The 17456-nt window shown below is 41.0% G+C and overlaps 1 protein-coding gene across 4 annotated transcripts in view; it reads right to left on the reverse strand.

Annotated features, from left to right (window-relative positions):
• The window catches only part of Brca1 (BRCA1 DNA repair associated), an 81737-nt gene that overhangs the window by 45102 nt on the left and 19179 nt on the right, over nucleotides 1–17456 (reverse strand). For 3 of the 4 annotated variants that reach the window (XM_042674020.1, XM_042674019.1, XM_042674022.1), the window contains exons 5-11: nucleotides 14626–14714; nucleotides 12720–12859; nucleotides 10406–10511; nucleotides 9191–9236; nucleotides 7951–8027; nucleotides 3706–6963; nucleotides 2716–2804 (exon numbers count right to left, since the gene is read on the reverse strand). In XM_042674020.1, the coding sequence (XP_042529954.1) occupies nucleotides 2716–2804; nucleotides 3706–6963; nucleotides 7951–8027; nucleotides 9191–9236; nucleotides 10406–10511; nucleotides 12720–12859; nucleotides 14626–14714 (3805 nt within the window). The remainder of the gene's footprint in view (nucleotides 1–2715; nucleotides 2805–3705; nucleotides 6964–7950; nucleotides 8028–9190; nucleotides 9237–10405; nucleotides 10512–12719; nucleotides 12860–14625; nucleotides 14715–17456) is intronic. The other variant, XM_042674021.1, reaches the window with a different exon arrangement.

The raw sequence follows: 17456 nt of genomic DNA on the forward strand, positions 1-17456 counted from the left end.
TTCCTCAGTACCACATACACAGAAAAGGCTAGAACTAGTGTTGTGGCTCACATTGTAGAGTACTAGCCTTGAGCAAAAGAAGCTCAGGGACAGTGCTTAGGTCCAGAGTTCAAGCTCCAGGACTGGCAAAAACAAAAACAATAACAAAAAAACCCCACTGGAACTTAAAACTTTAAAGCACAAGGGACAAAATCAACTGACAGGCCTCATGTCCATATCTACAAAAGAGTGGAGGAAGCCAGGTGCTGGTGGCTCACACCTGTAATCCTAGCTATTCAGGAGGCTGAGATCTGAGGACTGAACTGTAATCCTAACTACTCAGGAGGCTGAGATCTGAGGATAGCGGTTCAAAGCCAACTTGGGCAAGAAAGTCCGTGAGACTCTTACCTCCAATAAACCACTAGAAAACTGGAAGTGGCGCTGTGGTCCAAGCGGTAGAGCGCTTGTCTTGAGCTGAAGAGCACAGGGAGAGCACCTAAGTCCAGAGTTCAAGCCTCCTGACTAACCAAAAAAAAAAAAAAAAGAAAGAAAGAAAAGAGCAGAGGAATTGTAGAAAGAGAAAAGATCTCCTAAAGCCTTTTCACCAATTTAGTCACCATGGCACTTCTGCAGAGGTGGAAAACAAGTGACAAACCAGGAACAGAATGGACAGTCACCTCAAAGTGTTTTTTTTTCTAACTCCAATGAACTTCGGCCTAGAGGTCTTTATTCTGTATGGAGAATGGACAACAGAAGATACAACCTCCCTGTAGTTCTTGCAATAGTACCCAGATTTATAAGATTTTGTAACTGGATACTACCCAGTGTTGGCAAAGCTAAAAGAAAATAGGAACTCAAATCACAGGGGCTGGAGAAGCACAAAACTGTTTAATCTCCTTCTCCCTTCTCCTTCTCCTTTTTCTGTAGTACTGGAGTTTGAAGTCAAAGACTCACCTTGTGTACCCTACCACTGGAGTCATGCTTCAACTTTTTAAGCTATTTTTCAGATAGTCTAGAGTTCTTTGCTTGGGGCCAGCATGGACTGAAATCTCCTACTTAGGCCTCCCATGTAGCTGGGATACCAGATATTAAGATAATGTCTGTCTAAATTTGTTGTCTAGGCTGACCTCCAACCACAATCTTCCCAATCCACCACTTACGTTACTGGGATTCCAGTCATGAGTTATTTCGTCATAATTGGTTAAATCTTTCTTTGTTAAGATTTTTTTTTTTTTTTAAAAGCTGGGCACCAGTGGCTCACGCATGTAATCCTAGCTACTCTGGAGGCTGAGATCTGGGGATCACTATTCAACACCAGCCCAAGCAGAAAAGTTCCTGAGACTCTTATCTCAAATTAACTACCAAAAGGCCAGAAGTGGAGCTGTGGCTCAAGTGGTGGCAGAACCCTAGCCTTGAGCAAAAAAGGTCAGTGACAGCATCCAGGTGCTGAGTTTAAGCCCTAGTACCACAAAAACAAAAACAAAAGAAGCTGAAACAAGACTGAATTTTGGTAGCTCATAGGCTCATTTTGGTAGCACATATGCTAAAACTAGGAAAGTACAGAGGTTAGCATGGCCCCTGTGTAATAATGAAATAAAATTCATAAAGTGTTTCACATTTTAAATTCCTGCTCCCCTTCAAATAAACCTCATGTTAAAAAAATGATAATTTTGGGCTGGGAAGGTGGCTCAGTGGTAAAGTGCTTGCCTTACATGCATGAGGCCCTGGGTTCAATTCCTCAACACCACATAAGCCAGAAGTGGTGCTATGGCTCAAGAGGTAGGGCGCTAGCCTTGAGCTAAAGAGCTGAGGAATACCGCTCAGGCCCAGAGTTCAACCTCCATGACTTCAGACACCCCCCCCCCCCCCCAAATGATAATTTTTAAGTATGTGAACTTGGGAAAATTTTGTACTTTTTTTTTTTGGTTGGTTGTGGGGCTTGAGCTGTGGGCCTGGACTCTGTCTTTCAGCTCTTCAGCTCAAGGCCAGTGCTCTACCACTTGAGCCACAGCGCCACTTCCAGTCTTCTGGTGTTTAATTAAAGAGTCTCATGGACATTCCTGCTTGGGCTGGCTTTGAACCGTATCCTCAGATCTCAGCCTCCTGAGTAGCTAGAATTACAGGCGTGAGCCGCCAGCACTCAGCAATTTTTGTACAAGTTTTACAATATAAAAATCAGGAAACAGTCTGGGAATGTGGCTTAGTGGTAGAGTACTTGCCTAGCATGCATGAAACCCTGGGTTTGATTCCTCAGTACCACATAAAAAGAAAAAGCCAGAAGTGGTGTTGTGGCTCAAAGTGGTAGAGCACTAGTATTGAGTAAAAGAGCTCGGGGACAGCACTCAGGCCCTGAGTTTGAGCCCCATGACCGCCTGCCTCCTCCCCACCCACCCCCCCCAAAAAATCAGGAAACAGAGCCATGTTCTATAAGGCAGATAATATAAATACAATCATGCTTTCAAATGTTTTTGCTATGGGGAAGATGAGTTTTCAAGGCCTAGCTTATTAATTAAATTCAGAATTTTGTGGTCTACAATGAACTAGATGATGTGTATGTGTACAGCATTATAAATGAAGTAATGTGAATTCCATAGAGGTGCTTACAATTTAAGGAGACATTATTATACACAACTGTTGTGACATTAATTCAAAGGACAAGATCAACAGATAGAAGAACACAGTTACATACCACTGAACGCAAAAGAGATCTCACACTCACACATATGTGCTTTTTACCTGAGAGGTTAAAAAATCGTTCTGTGAGGACACTTCTGAGATATTTTCAGAAAGGTTTGTTTCACTGTCATAGCCAGATGCTGCTTCACCTTAGATGATAATAAAAATAGAGGTTAAGATGTAAAAACAGACCATAAACATGGCAATCTGCTGAATTGGTTTCATCCCTTGGGCAGGATTGGTTTTACTTTCATACTACCTAAAACTCCTGGGTTTGGGACATCATAAAATTTCAACCAGAAGCAAATCCACCAATGATTAGGACATAAATGCTGGTTTAGTAGCAGATGTTCTGGCTGTATGAATGACTTTTGATGTTTTAGGAAAAGAAGCTTAAGAGGAATATTTTTCAAGTTTAAGTAGTGATTAATTTAACTGTACTTGAAAACTTGTAAAAGATGCTCTGTAAAAGGTATAAACATGCCAGTTGCTAGGGGCTCACACCTGTAATCCTAGCTACTTGGGGCTAGGATATAAGCCAAAGCCAGTCAGGGCAGAAGAGTCTGTGAGACTCTGATCCCCAATTAGTGCCCTCCCCTCCCCCAAAAAAGAGCTGGAGGTAGAGCTGTGGCTCAAGTGGTAGAGCACTAGCCTTAAGCACAAAAGCTCAGGGACAGTGCCCAAGTTCTGAGTTCAAGCCCTAGGACAAGCACACACACCAAAGAGAGGCATAAACCTGCTGGTTACCAGTGGCTCTCATCTGTAATCATAGCTACTCAGGAGGCTGAGATCTGAGCATCATGGTTCAAAGCCAGCCCAAGCAGGAAAGTCCCTGAGACTCTTATCTCCAATTAATCACCAAAAAAACCTAGAAGTGGATCTGTGGCTCAAGTCGTAGAGCATCAGCCTTGAGGAAAAGCTCAGATATAATGCCCAGACCCTGAGTTCAAACCTGAGGAACACCCCCCTCAAAGACATAAACATTTATTACTATAGACTAGGGCAAACAAACATACAAACAACAAAAACAGTCAACCCTGGTTTGAGTACCTAAGTTTGAATCCGTTCTTTCCTCTTCTTCCAGGTCAGGTTCCCTTTCTTCATCATCTGAAACCAATCCTCTGTCACTCAGAACAATAACTTCCTGGTTCATTTGTTTGGGAGAAGAAAACATCAAGAAGGAATCTTGGGAGTTGGAGTTTGTAGTCAGGTCTACCAATGCACCATGATGTGAAGGCCCTGTATTGTTAGAGCACTGTGTCTCCTGGGATGCTTCCACTAAGATCTCATTATTGTTGACTTGTAAGCTGTTCCTCAGTGATACTGGGTTCTCCTCTGTTTCCTGAGACAGACATTTTATTGTATGTCTGATAGACTGAGATGGTGTATTGGTTACTTTACTAAATAAGAAGTGTCGGAAGCAGGGAAGATCATCATCTATTTCAAGACCGTGAGCCAAAGATTCAGGGGTTAAAGAAGGGCTAGGGCTGAACTCTCTTTTCTGAATACTTTTGCTAAAAACAGCAGATGTTTCCTCAATGGCACCTTCAGTAAAGCTGGTATTTTCCTTTATTTCACCATTATATAACAGATCCTCAGGTGTCTCAGGACAAATCTGAGAGACATCATTACTTGTCATACCTGTTTCTAGGGTATCTGAAATTAGACATGGAGAAAAATCTGCACCAACAGCCTGAACTACTCCTTCATTTTCTGTTTGCTCTTTTATTTCAGGATGCTTACAATTACTTACAGGGAGAGTTTGGTTATAGGCTTCAGGTTGCGTATGACCTAATCGTAGCACAGCATTTAGTTCAGGCCCTCGGCTTCTGTTTAGTTCTTCTTGAATGTTTTCAACACTAGAAGCTACTTCGTTAATACTGGAGCCTCCTCCAGTAGTACTGGAGCCTACTTCATTAATACTGCCTGGGCTGGCTCCTTTAAAAGCATTTTCTATGTTATTTGGGCTAAACATGCACAGTGTACTTTGAATAATGCTCTCACTTCCCAATCCTTCTTCAGATGACATTGACTGTTTCTCAAACATTTGCTTTAACAGGCTTTTCTTACATTTAGTTTTAACAAATGGCCTAACTGGAGAAATTGATGGTATAAGATATGAATTCTGTAAAATTCTAAGTTTATTGGCAGAAGTTAGTTCATTGGCGGTTAACTGAGATGATGGACAAAGCCCAGAGGTTTTTGCAATGCTACTACTACATTCAGCATTATCCCCTGGCTCATGCTTCTGACAAATTACAGGGAAATCCGTAGTGGCCTTGACTGCCTGTGCAAGCCTGGTTTTAGACTCTTTGTCCTGATGGTTTTCTCTTTGTTTATATTCAAGAATGACATTTGGACTTTGCTTACTTAAGGACATAGAGTGGGCAGAGACTGTGGCACATTCCTTTTCTGGATTTCCTGAATTTGAAAACAGAGCAAATGACTGACGCTTTGAATCTTGGAATGTGTTCTGCAGATACTGGGTATCAAGTTCACTCTCTTCTGTTTCTATATCACTCTCCAGCATATGGCTACCTTCCTGTCTCAATGGATCCATAAAGCCTTCTGTGTCGTGTCTAGTAGTTTTAGAACAATCATGGATAATGTGGTTGGGGTTTCCAACTGCTTCATACTGAATCACACATTGATTTGATGCTGTTTTCCCCCTTCTAAGGGGGTTAATTTCTAGTAATGAGATACTGTCCTGGGTGTCATATTCAGAATCAGGTGTCCATGAAAGACTGGTACTGTCTGCAGATAATTCAGTTGGCATTGCCCTTTCTCCATTTACCAACCGATCTCTGGAGTCTTTGGTAAGATTTGGCACTTCTATTGTTTCTAGGTTCTCTTCTATTTCTTCTCTCTCAAGGCTAGGTCCGACAGATTCTTCAAGTTTATTAGAACTTGAGCAGTTAGTAAAACCAGCAGGTGTGTTTGTTAACTTCGGTTCTGAGGAAACATCACTGTCACATATCTTACTTATTTGTTCATCTAGCTTGATACTCTTTTTGGCTCCAGTTGTAGACTGTGTGTCTTCTAGGAATTGAAGAGTTCTGCCACACCTATCTGATGTTTGACTGGAACTTTTTTTTGTCTCCTCACTGCTTGTACAACTGTTAATTTGTAGTTCACTAGGACTAGGTGGGCTTAGAGCTCTGAATACTACGTCAGGTGCATGAAGATGTCTGATAGGGGGCTTTCTCCTCAGCCTATTTTTCTTAGGTAGTTTTGGACTGCGGATATTTAATCCTACTTCCATAGTGTTTATACTGCTCCTTATTGATTCAGCTTTAGACTCTTCTCCCAACGATTCTTCTGGATTCACATTTTTCTCTTTCTGAACATAGTCACTTTTTATTTCATTCTCATGACCACTTTTAGTCAGACTCATCTCCTGACCATTTTGCTCCATTTGGTGAGTTTCCTGATTTACCTTTTCAGGAGTCTTTTGAACAAGTGTCATATCTGCTGCCTTAATAAAATCCTCAGGTTGCAGGCATGATGTAGCTCTCCTTTTACGCTTTAATTTATTTGTGAGAGGTTGCTCCTGTATCTTTGCTTCTGTAGGAAGTGCTATTCTTATTAGATTTTCAGGTACATGGTTCAAATTAGGGAGGCTTGTCCTCCTCCGATAGGTTTTACCAAATATTTTATCTTCCATATTACTTGAAACTATTTTGAGGCTTTTACTCTCTAAAGAAGTATGAGGATCAGTGGCCAGTAAGTTTATTTTCTTTGAAGGACCAGAATATCCATCTACTTCATGTGGAACTTCTAAGGTACCATCTACTTCAGCATTTGTTTCAGACTTCCCACTGTCATCAGAAGTTAGCATATCATCACTTCTGGTAAGCCAGTCATTAACTTTCTGAATGCTGCTATTTAGAGTTATCCAGGGAACATCTTGGGTACTTCTTGGATTCTCAGAACATTCTTTACACCCACAGCCGGGATCAGCATTCAGATCTACCTTTGTCTCTGCACTGGGAATCTGCCTATCATGACACGTTTCCTTACGTTCAATCCATCTGCTCTGTTGGCTCCTTGCTAAGGCAGGCTGTTTGCTTTTATTACAGAATGCAGCCTTTTCTACATCCATTCTGTCTTTAGTGAGTAATAAACTACTGTTCTCATGCTGTAATGAGCTGGCATGAGTATTTGTGCCACATGGCTCCTCATGCAAGTTTGAAACAGAAATGCTCTCATTCTTTTCTGGATGCCTCTCAGTGGCCTGTTTCCCAATAGTGTTTGAATCATTACTAGTGGATTGATGTCCAATATTTGTTATGTCCTCCTCACAGGAAGCTGAAAGTACACAAAAACAAGGTGCTTCTTCAAAAATACCAACTGAATTATCATGAAAAAAATATATACCTAATACAGTTTGAGAGTAGAAACCAACCATCTTTCTTTCTTTTCCTGTCGTTGTGGGGCTTGAACTCTGGGCCTGGGCACTGACCCTGAGCTCTTCAGCTCAAGGCGAATGCTCTACCACTTGAGCCATAGTACTACTTCTGGTTTTCTGGGGGCTGGGAAGGTGGCTTAGTGGTAGAGCGCTTGCCTTGCATGCAAGAGGCCCTGGGTTCGATTCCTCAGCACCACATAAGCAAAAAGAGAAAAGCTGGAAGTGGCGCTGTGGCTCAAGTGGTAGAGTGCTAGCCTTGAGCTGAAAAGCTGAGGGACGGCGCCCAGGCCCAGAGTTCAGGCCCCACGACCGGACCTCCCCCCCCCCAAAAAAAAAACAAACTGGTTTTCTGGCTGGCTTTGAACCATGATCCTCAGATCTTGGCCTCCTGAGTAAGTAGCTAGTATTATAGGTGTGAGCCTATAATACTGAAGATGTGGCTCACGTATGTACTTTCACAGAATTGCTATTCATCTAGTCATTATTTCCACTCAGACAATGAAAGAAGGAAGGAAAGAAGGAAAGAAATAGAGATCAACTATGAATCATACAGTATATTGTTAAAATTTCATCAGTTTTAGTCCATTGAAATAAATATATTATGACAGCTAAGGAAAAAATGATACTCTAACTCTGGCCAAGAGATATTGTAAATTATAAATGTCCCAAATGGTCTTCTGGGAAGTGGCGCTGTAGCTCAAGTGGTACAGCGCTCGCCTTGAGCTGAAGAGCTGAGGGACAGCGCCCAGGCCCAGAGTTCAAGCCCCACGACCGACCAAAAAAAAAAAAATGGTGGCCAAATGGTCTTCTGAAGAATCTAATTACAATATTGTATATACCCACTCTCTCTACAGCATGCCCATTAAGTTAGGAAGACTTTCCTTTACCTCTTTTTGAAGAATCCAAACTGGCTTCAGCACTAGTTCCTTGAGGAGTGATTTGTAACAATTCTTCATCTCTTACACTAAAGGTTTTGTAAAAGACAGGAACCTTAATAAGAAACACTAGTTATATACTCCTAAGTCTATCAAATGTGCAAGATGAAATATTTTAGCTCCCCTTGGTAGAGTTATAGTAGCTAACCAATGGGATTCACATTTTGACATTTGCTCTCTTTAAGTAACTTCTAGTCAAAATGAAGTACCAAACACTTAGAATTTAGTCACAAACTCAGAGCAGCAATTTAGAACGATGCTTTATAAACATGTAAATGAGAATAAAAATTTAAGGATTGCTACAAAATAGCAGATACCCTAACAGAATGTAAAGAACACCATTTTGTTATATTGCTTTCTATGCTTCTTTTCAGGCTAGAACCACTTCTTTGTAATTGATAATGAGCCTGGTACCTGTGCTCATGCCTGTAACCCCAGCTACTCAGGAGGCTGAGATCTGAGGATCACAGTTTGAAGACTGCTCTGGCAGAAAAGTCTGTAAGATCTTACCTCCAATTAACCACCAGAAAACTGAAGTGGAGCTGTGGAGCAGAAAAGCTTATGGACATTGCCTAGACCTGAATTCAAGTCCCACAACCAAAACCCGCCCCCCATAAAATTACTATATAAAGAACTCAGAGAATGAACCATGCAATAGAAGGAAGTGATTCAAGGGTTCTACTGTTATCCTAAATTCCTTTGGGCATTACAAATAAATAAGTGTGTATGTTTGGTTTTGTTACACTTACTTTACAGTTGGAGCAATTAAGTCACAGAGTGGTTAAGAGGTTTTCTCAAGTTAGCTCTAGTGAGTGGGTAAAATGTGTGTAGGGAAACTGAAGGCATGGCTCAGGTGGTAAAGTGCCAGCAAATGAGTAAAATCATTAGATATCATCAGTTCAAGTCCTGGTCCTGGGGAAAAACTAGTTAACTAAATAAATAAGGGCTAGAGGCATGGCTCAGCAGTACATCTGTCTGCCTAGCAAGCAGAAAGTTCTGAGTCCAAGCCTCAGTACTAAAAAAGAGAAAAAAAAATATAAAAGGTTTCCTCCGGTATAAAATGAAAGGATGCAAACTGATGATCTCTAAGGTCTCTTTTAATACCAAGATCCTAATTAAGAGAAACTCTAATCTTCAGCATTAACTAGATATAAATGTCAGTTTTCGTAGACAAAGGCTTCTTTTGACTCACCTGCAATAATTTGATATATAACTTGTTTCTTCAGATGAATCAGAGCCTAAAAAATAAAAAGTAAAATCCTCAAAAGCAAATAAGTAAAATTTTTTAAATTAAAAGGGTGAAACTCAGGAGGGATGGGAGAGAATGTTGAAAGGGGTGGCAGTGATCAAGATGTATTATATTCATAAACTGCTTTGTTATAAGGAAACTCCTTTGTACAATTAAAGATAAAAAACAATAAAAAGCGAGTGTTAAACTCAAAAAGTATAATTGTTGTAAAACAGATACTCATTCATCTAGTTCTATTTACTGAGCACCTACTATTTGGCAGGTGCACTAGATGTCAGGCCAAGAAAAAAAGTGGCTGAAAGTATAGGCTATGAAGCCTTTTCAGAGCTGAGTCCACATTTTACCCACTCACTAGAGCTAACTTGAGAAAAACCTCTTAACCACTCTGTGACTTAATTGCTCCAACTGTAAAGTAAGTGTAACAAAACCAAATAATCTCAGAGGTTTGACATCATCATAAATGAGCTTACAGTACCTAGAATATAGAATATAGTTAAGTACCCCTGAGGATTAACTACTATAATTATTTAAACTATTTTTTTAATGACCTAACAACTGTTGGCAATAGATTCATTATCTTATGGGTCAGAGACAAGCAGATAATTTCATTAAAATCCAGTAAGTGTGGTGGTAAACACATGGTGGGACCTGGAATCTCAAAAGGGGACCATTTGTCCCAATTCTAAGAGATAAGGCAATGGAGAAACCTGTTTGAGTTCAACTCTCCTTTTTTTTTGGTGGTACTGAACTCAGGACCTCCTGTTTGCTAGGCCCTTACTTTTGCCTGGCACTCTACTTCTTGAGACCTACTTCAACCCTGGGCTGTTCTTAAGACTTCCTAGTATATAAATCCCTCTAAATACTATATACCAACCCATCATGTTCCTTTTTATTGCTAGTTTCCATTTTTTTTAAAGGTTATTTACATATACTTATAACAATAGTCTTTCTTTTGCTGCCTTTATAAAGGTTCCTCAAGGTAGTGACTACACCTTTTACATTATTTATGACTCACTACAAAGTTTATGAAATCATTTTATTTTCATTTCCCAAAGCTCCCTGCCACATGTATAAATCATGACTAAGGTTTCTGGTAAAACTATAAGACAAGCCATAAAGCAACTATTAGTTTGCACTTACAAAATCTGAGAGCCTTACCCAATTCAATGTAGACAGATTTATTTTGAGGCTGTATCTGCTTCTTTGTCTTCAGAGAGCTCACAATCCCAAGTTTAGAGAGTTGGACACTAAGACTGACGTCCTGCTAAGCAGTAAAGAATGATCAATTGTTGGCCAATTCTATGCCTCTTCTTTTTTTTGTCAGTCGTGAGGCTTGAACTCTGAGCCTGAGCTCTTCAGCTCAAGGCTAGTGTTCTACCACTTGAGCCACAGCACCACTTCTGGTTTTCTGGTGGTTAATTGAAGATAAGAGTCTCATGGACTTTCCTGCCCAGGCTGGCTTTGAACCATGATCCTCAGATCTCAGTCTCCTGAGTAGCTAGGATTACAGGCATGAGCCACTGGCACCAACTATGTGTGATTTTTATAAGTATTAGAATAGCATATTTTGATATAATTTTTTTCTTTTCTTTTTTGCCAGTCCTGGGGCTTGAACTCAGAGCCTGGGCACTGTCCCTGAGCTTCTTTTGCTCATGGTTAGTGCTCTACTACTTGAACCACAACACCACTTCTAGTCTTTTCTTTTTATGTGGTACTGAAAAATCAAATCCAGGGCTTTAGGCATGCTAAGCAAGCACTCTACCACTAAGCTATATTCCTAGCTCACTTGATATAATTTCTGACAAGAGGTTGGCAACTAAGGCAAGATAAATTTTAAGGGGCCGGGAAGGTGGCTTAGTGGTAGAGTGCTTGTCTTGCATGCATGAGGCCCTGGGTTCAATTCCTCAGCACCACATAAGCAGAAAAGGGACAGCTCCCAGGCCCAGAGTTCAGGCCTCATGACTGACAATCAATCAATCAATCAATAAATTTTAATAAAGGAAAACAACAATAAAGCCCCGGTATTCCTAAGAACATTTAGTAAAGGAAACAATGCTTAAAAGCCCAACATTAATTTACTGAAGCTTTCCTTCTTACTATTTCACCCATCAATGACTGCTGAAATATAAATGCTAGTCTCATGATTTTTTTTTTTTTTAAAGCACTAGCCTTGAGCTAGTACTCTACCACTTGGGCCACAGTTCTTAAGGCTAGCGCTCTATCACTTGAGCCACAGCACCACATCCGGCTTTTTTCTTTTTGCTTATGGGGTGCTGAGGAATCGAACCCAGGGCCTCTGGCATGCAAGGCATGCGCTCTACCACTGAGCCACCTTCCCAGCCCTTGGGCCACAGTTCTACTTCTGGCTTTTTTGGTGTTTCCCAGGGATTTTCCTGCCCAGGCTAACAGGAAAATGGACCATGATCTTCAGATTTTAGCCTGCTGAGTAGCTAGGATTACAGGTGTGAGTCACCGGTGCCTGGCTACAAATTTTTTTTTTTTTCCTTTTTTTCTTGTCATTCTTGAGGCTTGAAATCAGGGCCTGGGCACTGTCCCTGAGCTTTTTCACACAAGACTAGTGATGTACCACTTTGAGCCACAGCACCACTTCCAGTTTTCTGGTAGTTAATTGGAGATAAGAGTCTCATGGACTTTCCTACCCAGGCTGATTTCAAACCATGGTCCTCAGATCTCAGCCTCCTGAGTAACTAGGATTACAGGTGTGAGTCACCAGCACTTGATTGGAAGTGATTTTTAAGTGCTTAAAAGGATCAGTGAGTTTGTGACTCTTTGAGACAAGCATCAAAAATGATAAAGCTTCAAAAGAGGACAAGGGTAAGGTCTCTTGACCACAGAACATACTCTAACTTTCTGAATGCCTGTAATGCTTACTAATCAAAATTCTTGCCCAGCCAGGTGCCAGTGGCTCACTTCAGTGCTCAGAACTACTCAGCAGGCTATGATGCTGAAAATGCTGGTTCAAAGCCAACCCAGTGGAAAAATCTGAGATCCATCTCTAACTAGCAAAAAAAGGGCTAGAAACATGGCTCAAGTTGTAGAATGACACACAAGCAAATAAGCCAGCCAACTGCATTTAAACCCTCAAAATTGTCCAACCACTCAATTTACTACCTCCATTTCTTTACTAAGCTTAAAAACACTGAAAATATTCACTAATAGTGGGGGGGCAGGGGGAGGATGGGAAGGGATGGGAAGGGGAAACAAAGGAGGAGGCTACAATGTTTCTTGCCCATGTAATTGTAACCCCTCTGTACAGTATTTCCACAATAAAAAGAAAAAGAAAAAAAAAGAAATGTACTCATCTTGCCCATGTAATTGTAACCTCTCTGTTCAGTATTTTCACAATAAAAAAAAAAGTACAGTCTCATTAAAAAAAAAGAAAAAGAAAATATTCACTAATGCACAATGCTTAATAAAGAGATGCTGCTAGATGAAATGAAAATGGCTTTACCAATGTAGAATTTTGAGATTCATTCTGTCGAAACTTTTTGGCACGGTCTCGGTAGCCCAAACTTTGGATGACAGAAATCTCTTCCTCTAAATGTTCAGGAGACTTATTCTTCTTTGAAAAGTTATAATTCACATTTGCAACTATAAATTACAAAGAAGTATATTAGTTAGAAGTCATTTAATTTTCATTAAAGAAATCCTGTGTTTGCTTTTTGTATTTCTGTGCTGGGGTGGGGGCTTGAACTCAGGGCCTAAGCATTGTCCCTGAGATCCTTTGCTCAAGGCACTCTACAACTAGAGCCACAGCTCCACTTCCAGTTCTGGTAGTTTTAGTAGAGATAGGAGTCTCTGGTGGCTTAAAACTGCAATTCTCAGATCTCAGCCTGAGTAGCTAGGAGTACAGGTGTGAGCTACCAGTCCCTTAACTGTTTGGTTTGGTGCAAGTATTAGGGCCTGAGCTCAAAACTTCACACTCTTGCTTTAATTAGTGTGTGTGTGTGTGTGTACGCGTGTGCACACCAATCCTGGGGAATTAAGGGGCATGAACTCAAGGACTGGGTGCTCTCCCTGAGTTTTTTGGCTCATAGCTAGTGGTTTAGCACTTGAGCCACAGCTTCACTTCCACTTCTGGTAGTTTTAGTGGAGATAAGAATCTCACATACTTTCCTGTTCAGGCTTGCTTTGCATTGTAATCCTCAGATCTCAGCCTCCTGAGTAACTAGGATTACAGGCCTGAGCCACCAGTGCCTGGATTGATTTTCTTGCTCAATGCTGAAGTTCTACTAGTTGAGTTATGCCTCCAATCCAACTTTTTGCTAGTTAATTAGAGATGAAGTGTTATGGGCTTTTCTGCTTAGTCTAACTTTAATTGTGATCCTCTACATCTCAGCCTTCTGAATAGCTAGGACTATAGGGGTGAGCCACAGTCCCTAGTTGTGTTTGCTCTTTATATAATCCCACCTCTAGGGAGACTAAGGCAGGAAGATTGTCAAGTTTGAGGCTGTTAAGTTATACAGAAAGACTATATCTTTTTTTTTTTTGGTCGGTCATGGGGCTTGAACTCTGGGCCTGGGAGCTATCCCTGAGCCTCTTTGTGCTCAAGGCTAGCAATCCACCACTTGAGCCACAGTGCCACCTCCAGTTTTTTTTTAATTCTACCTTTTTTTTTTGTCAGTTGGAGGGCTTGAACTCTGGGCCTGGGCACTGTCCCTCAGCTCTTCAGCTCAAGGCTGGTGTACTACCACTTGAGCCACAGCATCACTTCCATTTTTTTTTCTGTTTATGTGGTACTGAGGAATCGAACCCAGGGCCTCATGCATACAAGTCAAGCACTCTACAACTGAGCCACCTTCCAGTTTTTGAGTGGATAATTGTAGATAAGAATCTCATGGGGACTTTTCTGCCTGGGTTGGCTTCAAACGGCAATCCTCAGATCTCAGCCTCCTGAGTAGCTGGGATTACAGGTGTGAGTTACTAGTGCATACAACTTTGAAAATGCTATACCTAGGAAGCATACACAGAATGTCCAAGTTACTTCTATTCTAAACACAGAATGTCCAAGTTACTTCTATTCTAACAAATTTGCCTCTTAATACCATATTACACTGAATATAAGACATCACAATTATTTTCTATTGCTAAGACACTACTGAATTAAACAATGACATAACATTGTTAAAATGTCCCTAATTTCAGATCTTAAGATTTTTTTTGAAAGATATACATCTAAGGTCTCACAGAATAAGGTGTGAAACTGAACTGATTTAAAATACAGCTTACAGATATGGAGCTAAGTTAACTTAGACCAAAAGGTCTTATTGCCTACTCAAAGAAAATAATTGTGCAAACATCCTGAGTTTTTATGGATGACTACTTGAACACTGCCTCTAGGGCTATGCAACACTTACACTGCAATCCTGTGTCAAGTTCAAAAGCATGAATGATTCCCAATAGCTCTTCAACAAGTTGACTAAATTTTGTGCTTTCTTGTAGACTCCTGAAATTAAATTGTTTCAGAGATGTACTTAGCAAGTGATTATTATCATTTTTTTTTTGGGGGGGGGGGTCGGTTCTGGGGCTCTGGGATAGAGCACTATCCCTCAGTTTCTTTTGCTCAAGGTTAGTGTTCTACCACTTGAACCACAATGCCACTTCTAGCTTTTTCTCTCTTTCTTTTTTTTTGGTGGGTTTTGGGGCTTGAACTCTGGGCCTGGCGCTGACCTTCAGGTCTTCAGCTCAAGGTGAGCACTCTACCACATGAGCTACAGTGCCACTTCCAACTTCTGGCTTTTTCTGAGTGTAGTTTATTGGAGATAAGATCCTCACAGATTTTCCTGCCTGAGCTGGCTTCAAACTGCCATTCTCAGATCTCAGATTCCTGAGTTGCTAGGATTATAGACATAAACCCCAAGTCCCTAGCCCCCAGCAATTATCACTCTTCTAAGGACATTAAAAGAAGGAAAGTACTCATGAATACTACCCCGAATTCATAATAGATATAAATCCACTGCCTAGAGAATATACTAGTCTTAACATGCAAGTCCTATTTAATCTCACACAGCTAGTTCTGCTTCCAAGAGATTTCCATCAAATGATGATTCTACTTCTTAAAAAACAGATACCAATGTCCAAAGAGAGATTTTGGTTTAGAAAAGTAGAAGAAAAATTTGTAATTCAATCTTTGCACTATGTTCCAGAATGCACACTATGATGAACCAGATATTGGAGAAATACTATTGATTGAGAGACAAAGCCAATGCCCTACACCTCCCTTATGCTGGGAGAGACACATAATAAGTAAATACATTGCATGTTGGTAAATAATTAGTATAAATAAAAGCAATGAAAGGCTGGTAATGTGGCTTAGTGGCAGAGTGCTTGCCTAGCATACATGAAGCCAAGGGTTTGATTCCTCAGTATAAACAGAAAAAGCCAGAAGTGGCACTGTTGCTCAACTGATAGAGCGCTAGCCTTGAGCAAAAAGTATCTCAGGGACAGTACCCAGGCCCTTGAGCCCCAGGACAAGAAAAAAAAAAAAAAAAAAGATTGTGATTTCTTTTTCTTGCCAGTCCTGGGGCTCAAACTCAGGCATTGTCCCTGCGCTTCTTTTGATCAAGGCTAGCACTCTACCACTTAAGCCACAGTGCCCCTTCCAGCTTGTTTCTGTGATGTGGCTGAGGAATCAAACCCAGGGCTTCATGCATGCTATGCAAGCACTCTACCACTAAGCTATATTCCCAGCCCAGATTCTGATCTCTTAAAATGTTTAGAAGTATTAGCAAAAGGCAATACAAGTCCATCTCCTCTTTGAGATACCAACCTTTCTCTTGATGGTGTGAGCCTATTTGTCTTAATAAACATTAGTATTGGGGCTGGGAAGGTGGCTCAGTGGTAGAGAGCTTGCCTTGCATGCCTGAGGCCCTGGGTTCGATTCCTCAGCACCACATAAGCAAAAAGAAAAAAAAGCCGGAAGTGGCTCTGTGGCTCAAGTGGTAGAGCGCTAGCCTTGAGCTGAAGAGCTGAGGGACAGTGCCCAGGCCCAGAGTTCAGGGCCCACGACCGAACCCAAAAAAAACAAAAAACACATTAGTATTGCTTTCACTACAAAAAACAAAACAAAACAAAACAATGGGGGGTACTGAAAAGAAATAACAAAGGATGGGAGGAAGGAAGGGAATGAAGAAAGGAGTGAGAAAGGATAAAATGAAGAAAGAGAGTAAACAAAGAGACAGAGGAAAGGATAAAGGAAGAAAAGGAAGGAAAAAAGGCAATGGTATGTTGTCATCTATGGCCATATCACTCTGAACATACCTGATCTCATCTGATGTAGGAAGCTAAGCAGAATTAGGCCTGGTTAGTATTGGATGGGAAAAAAACAGCATTATGTTGCTAATGTGGATGCTATAAAACTTTCAGGAGAATAACTTTAGAAATAATTTACTGTCTGCTAAGCACTTTTTTTTTTTTTGGTCGGTCATGGGGCTTAAACTCTGGGCCTGGGCACTGTCCCTGAGCTCTTCAGCTCAAGGAGAGCGCTCTACCACTTGAGCCACAGCACCACTTCCGGTTTTCTGGTAGCTAATTGAAGCTAAGAGTTTCGTGGACTTTCCTACCCAAGCTGGCTTTGAAACTTGATCCTCAAATCGCAGCCTTCTGAGTAGCTAGGATTATAGGTGTGAGCAACCCGTGCCCCACTGCTAAGCACATTTTTATACATTTTTCTGCTGATGAATTGTTTTACAGGAACACCAACAATGTTATCAAAAAATTTCTAGCCGAGCATCAGTGGCTCATGCCTGTAATCCTAGCTACTCAGGAGGCTGAGATCTGAGGATCATGGTTCAAAGCCAGCCCGGGCAGGAAAGTCCGTGAGACTCTTATCTCCAATTAACCACCAGAAAACCGGAAGTGGTGCTGTAGCTCAAGTGGTAGAGCACTAGCCTTGAACTGAAGAGCTGAAGGACAGCACTCAGGCCCAGAGTTCAAGCCCCACAACCAACAAAATAAAAAATAAAAATAAAATTCTACTTTTTTTGTACCAGTCCTAGGGTTTGAACTCAGGGTCTGAGCAATGTCCCTGAGATTTTTTTCTCCCAAGGCTAACTAGAGTTCTACCACTTGAGCCACAGTTTCATTTCTAGCTTTTTGGTGGTTAAGTCTCATGGACTTTCCTGCCTGGACTAGATTTGAACTGTGATCCTCAAATCTCAGCCTCCTGAGCAGCCAGGATTATAAGCAG

The sequence above is a fragment of the Dipodomys spectabilis genome, unplaced genomic scaffold, assembly GCF_019054845.1.
Source record: "Dipodomys spectabilis isolate Male_0828 unplaced genomic scaffold, ASM1905484v1 ptg000018l, whole genome shotgun sequence".
NCBI classification, from domain to species: domain Eukaryota; kingdom Metazoa; phylum Chordata; class Mammalia; order Rodentia; family Heteromyidae; genus Dipodomys; species Dipodomys spectabilis.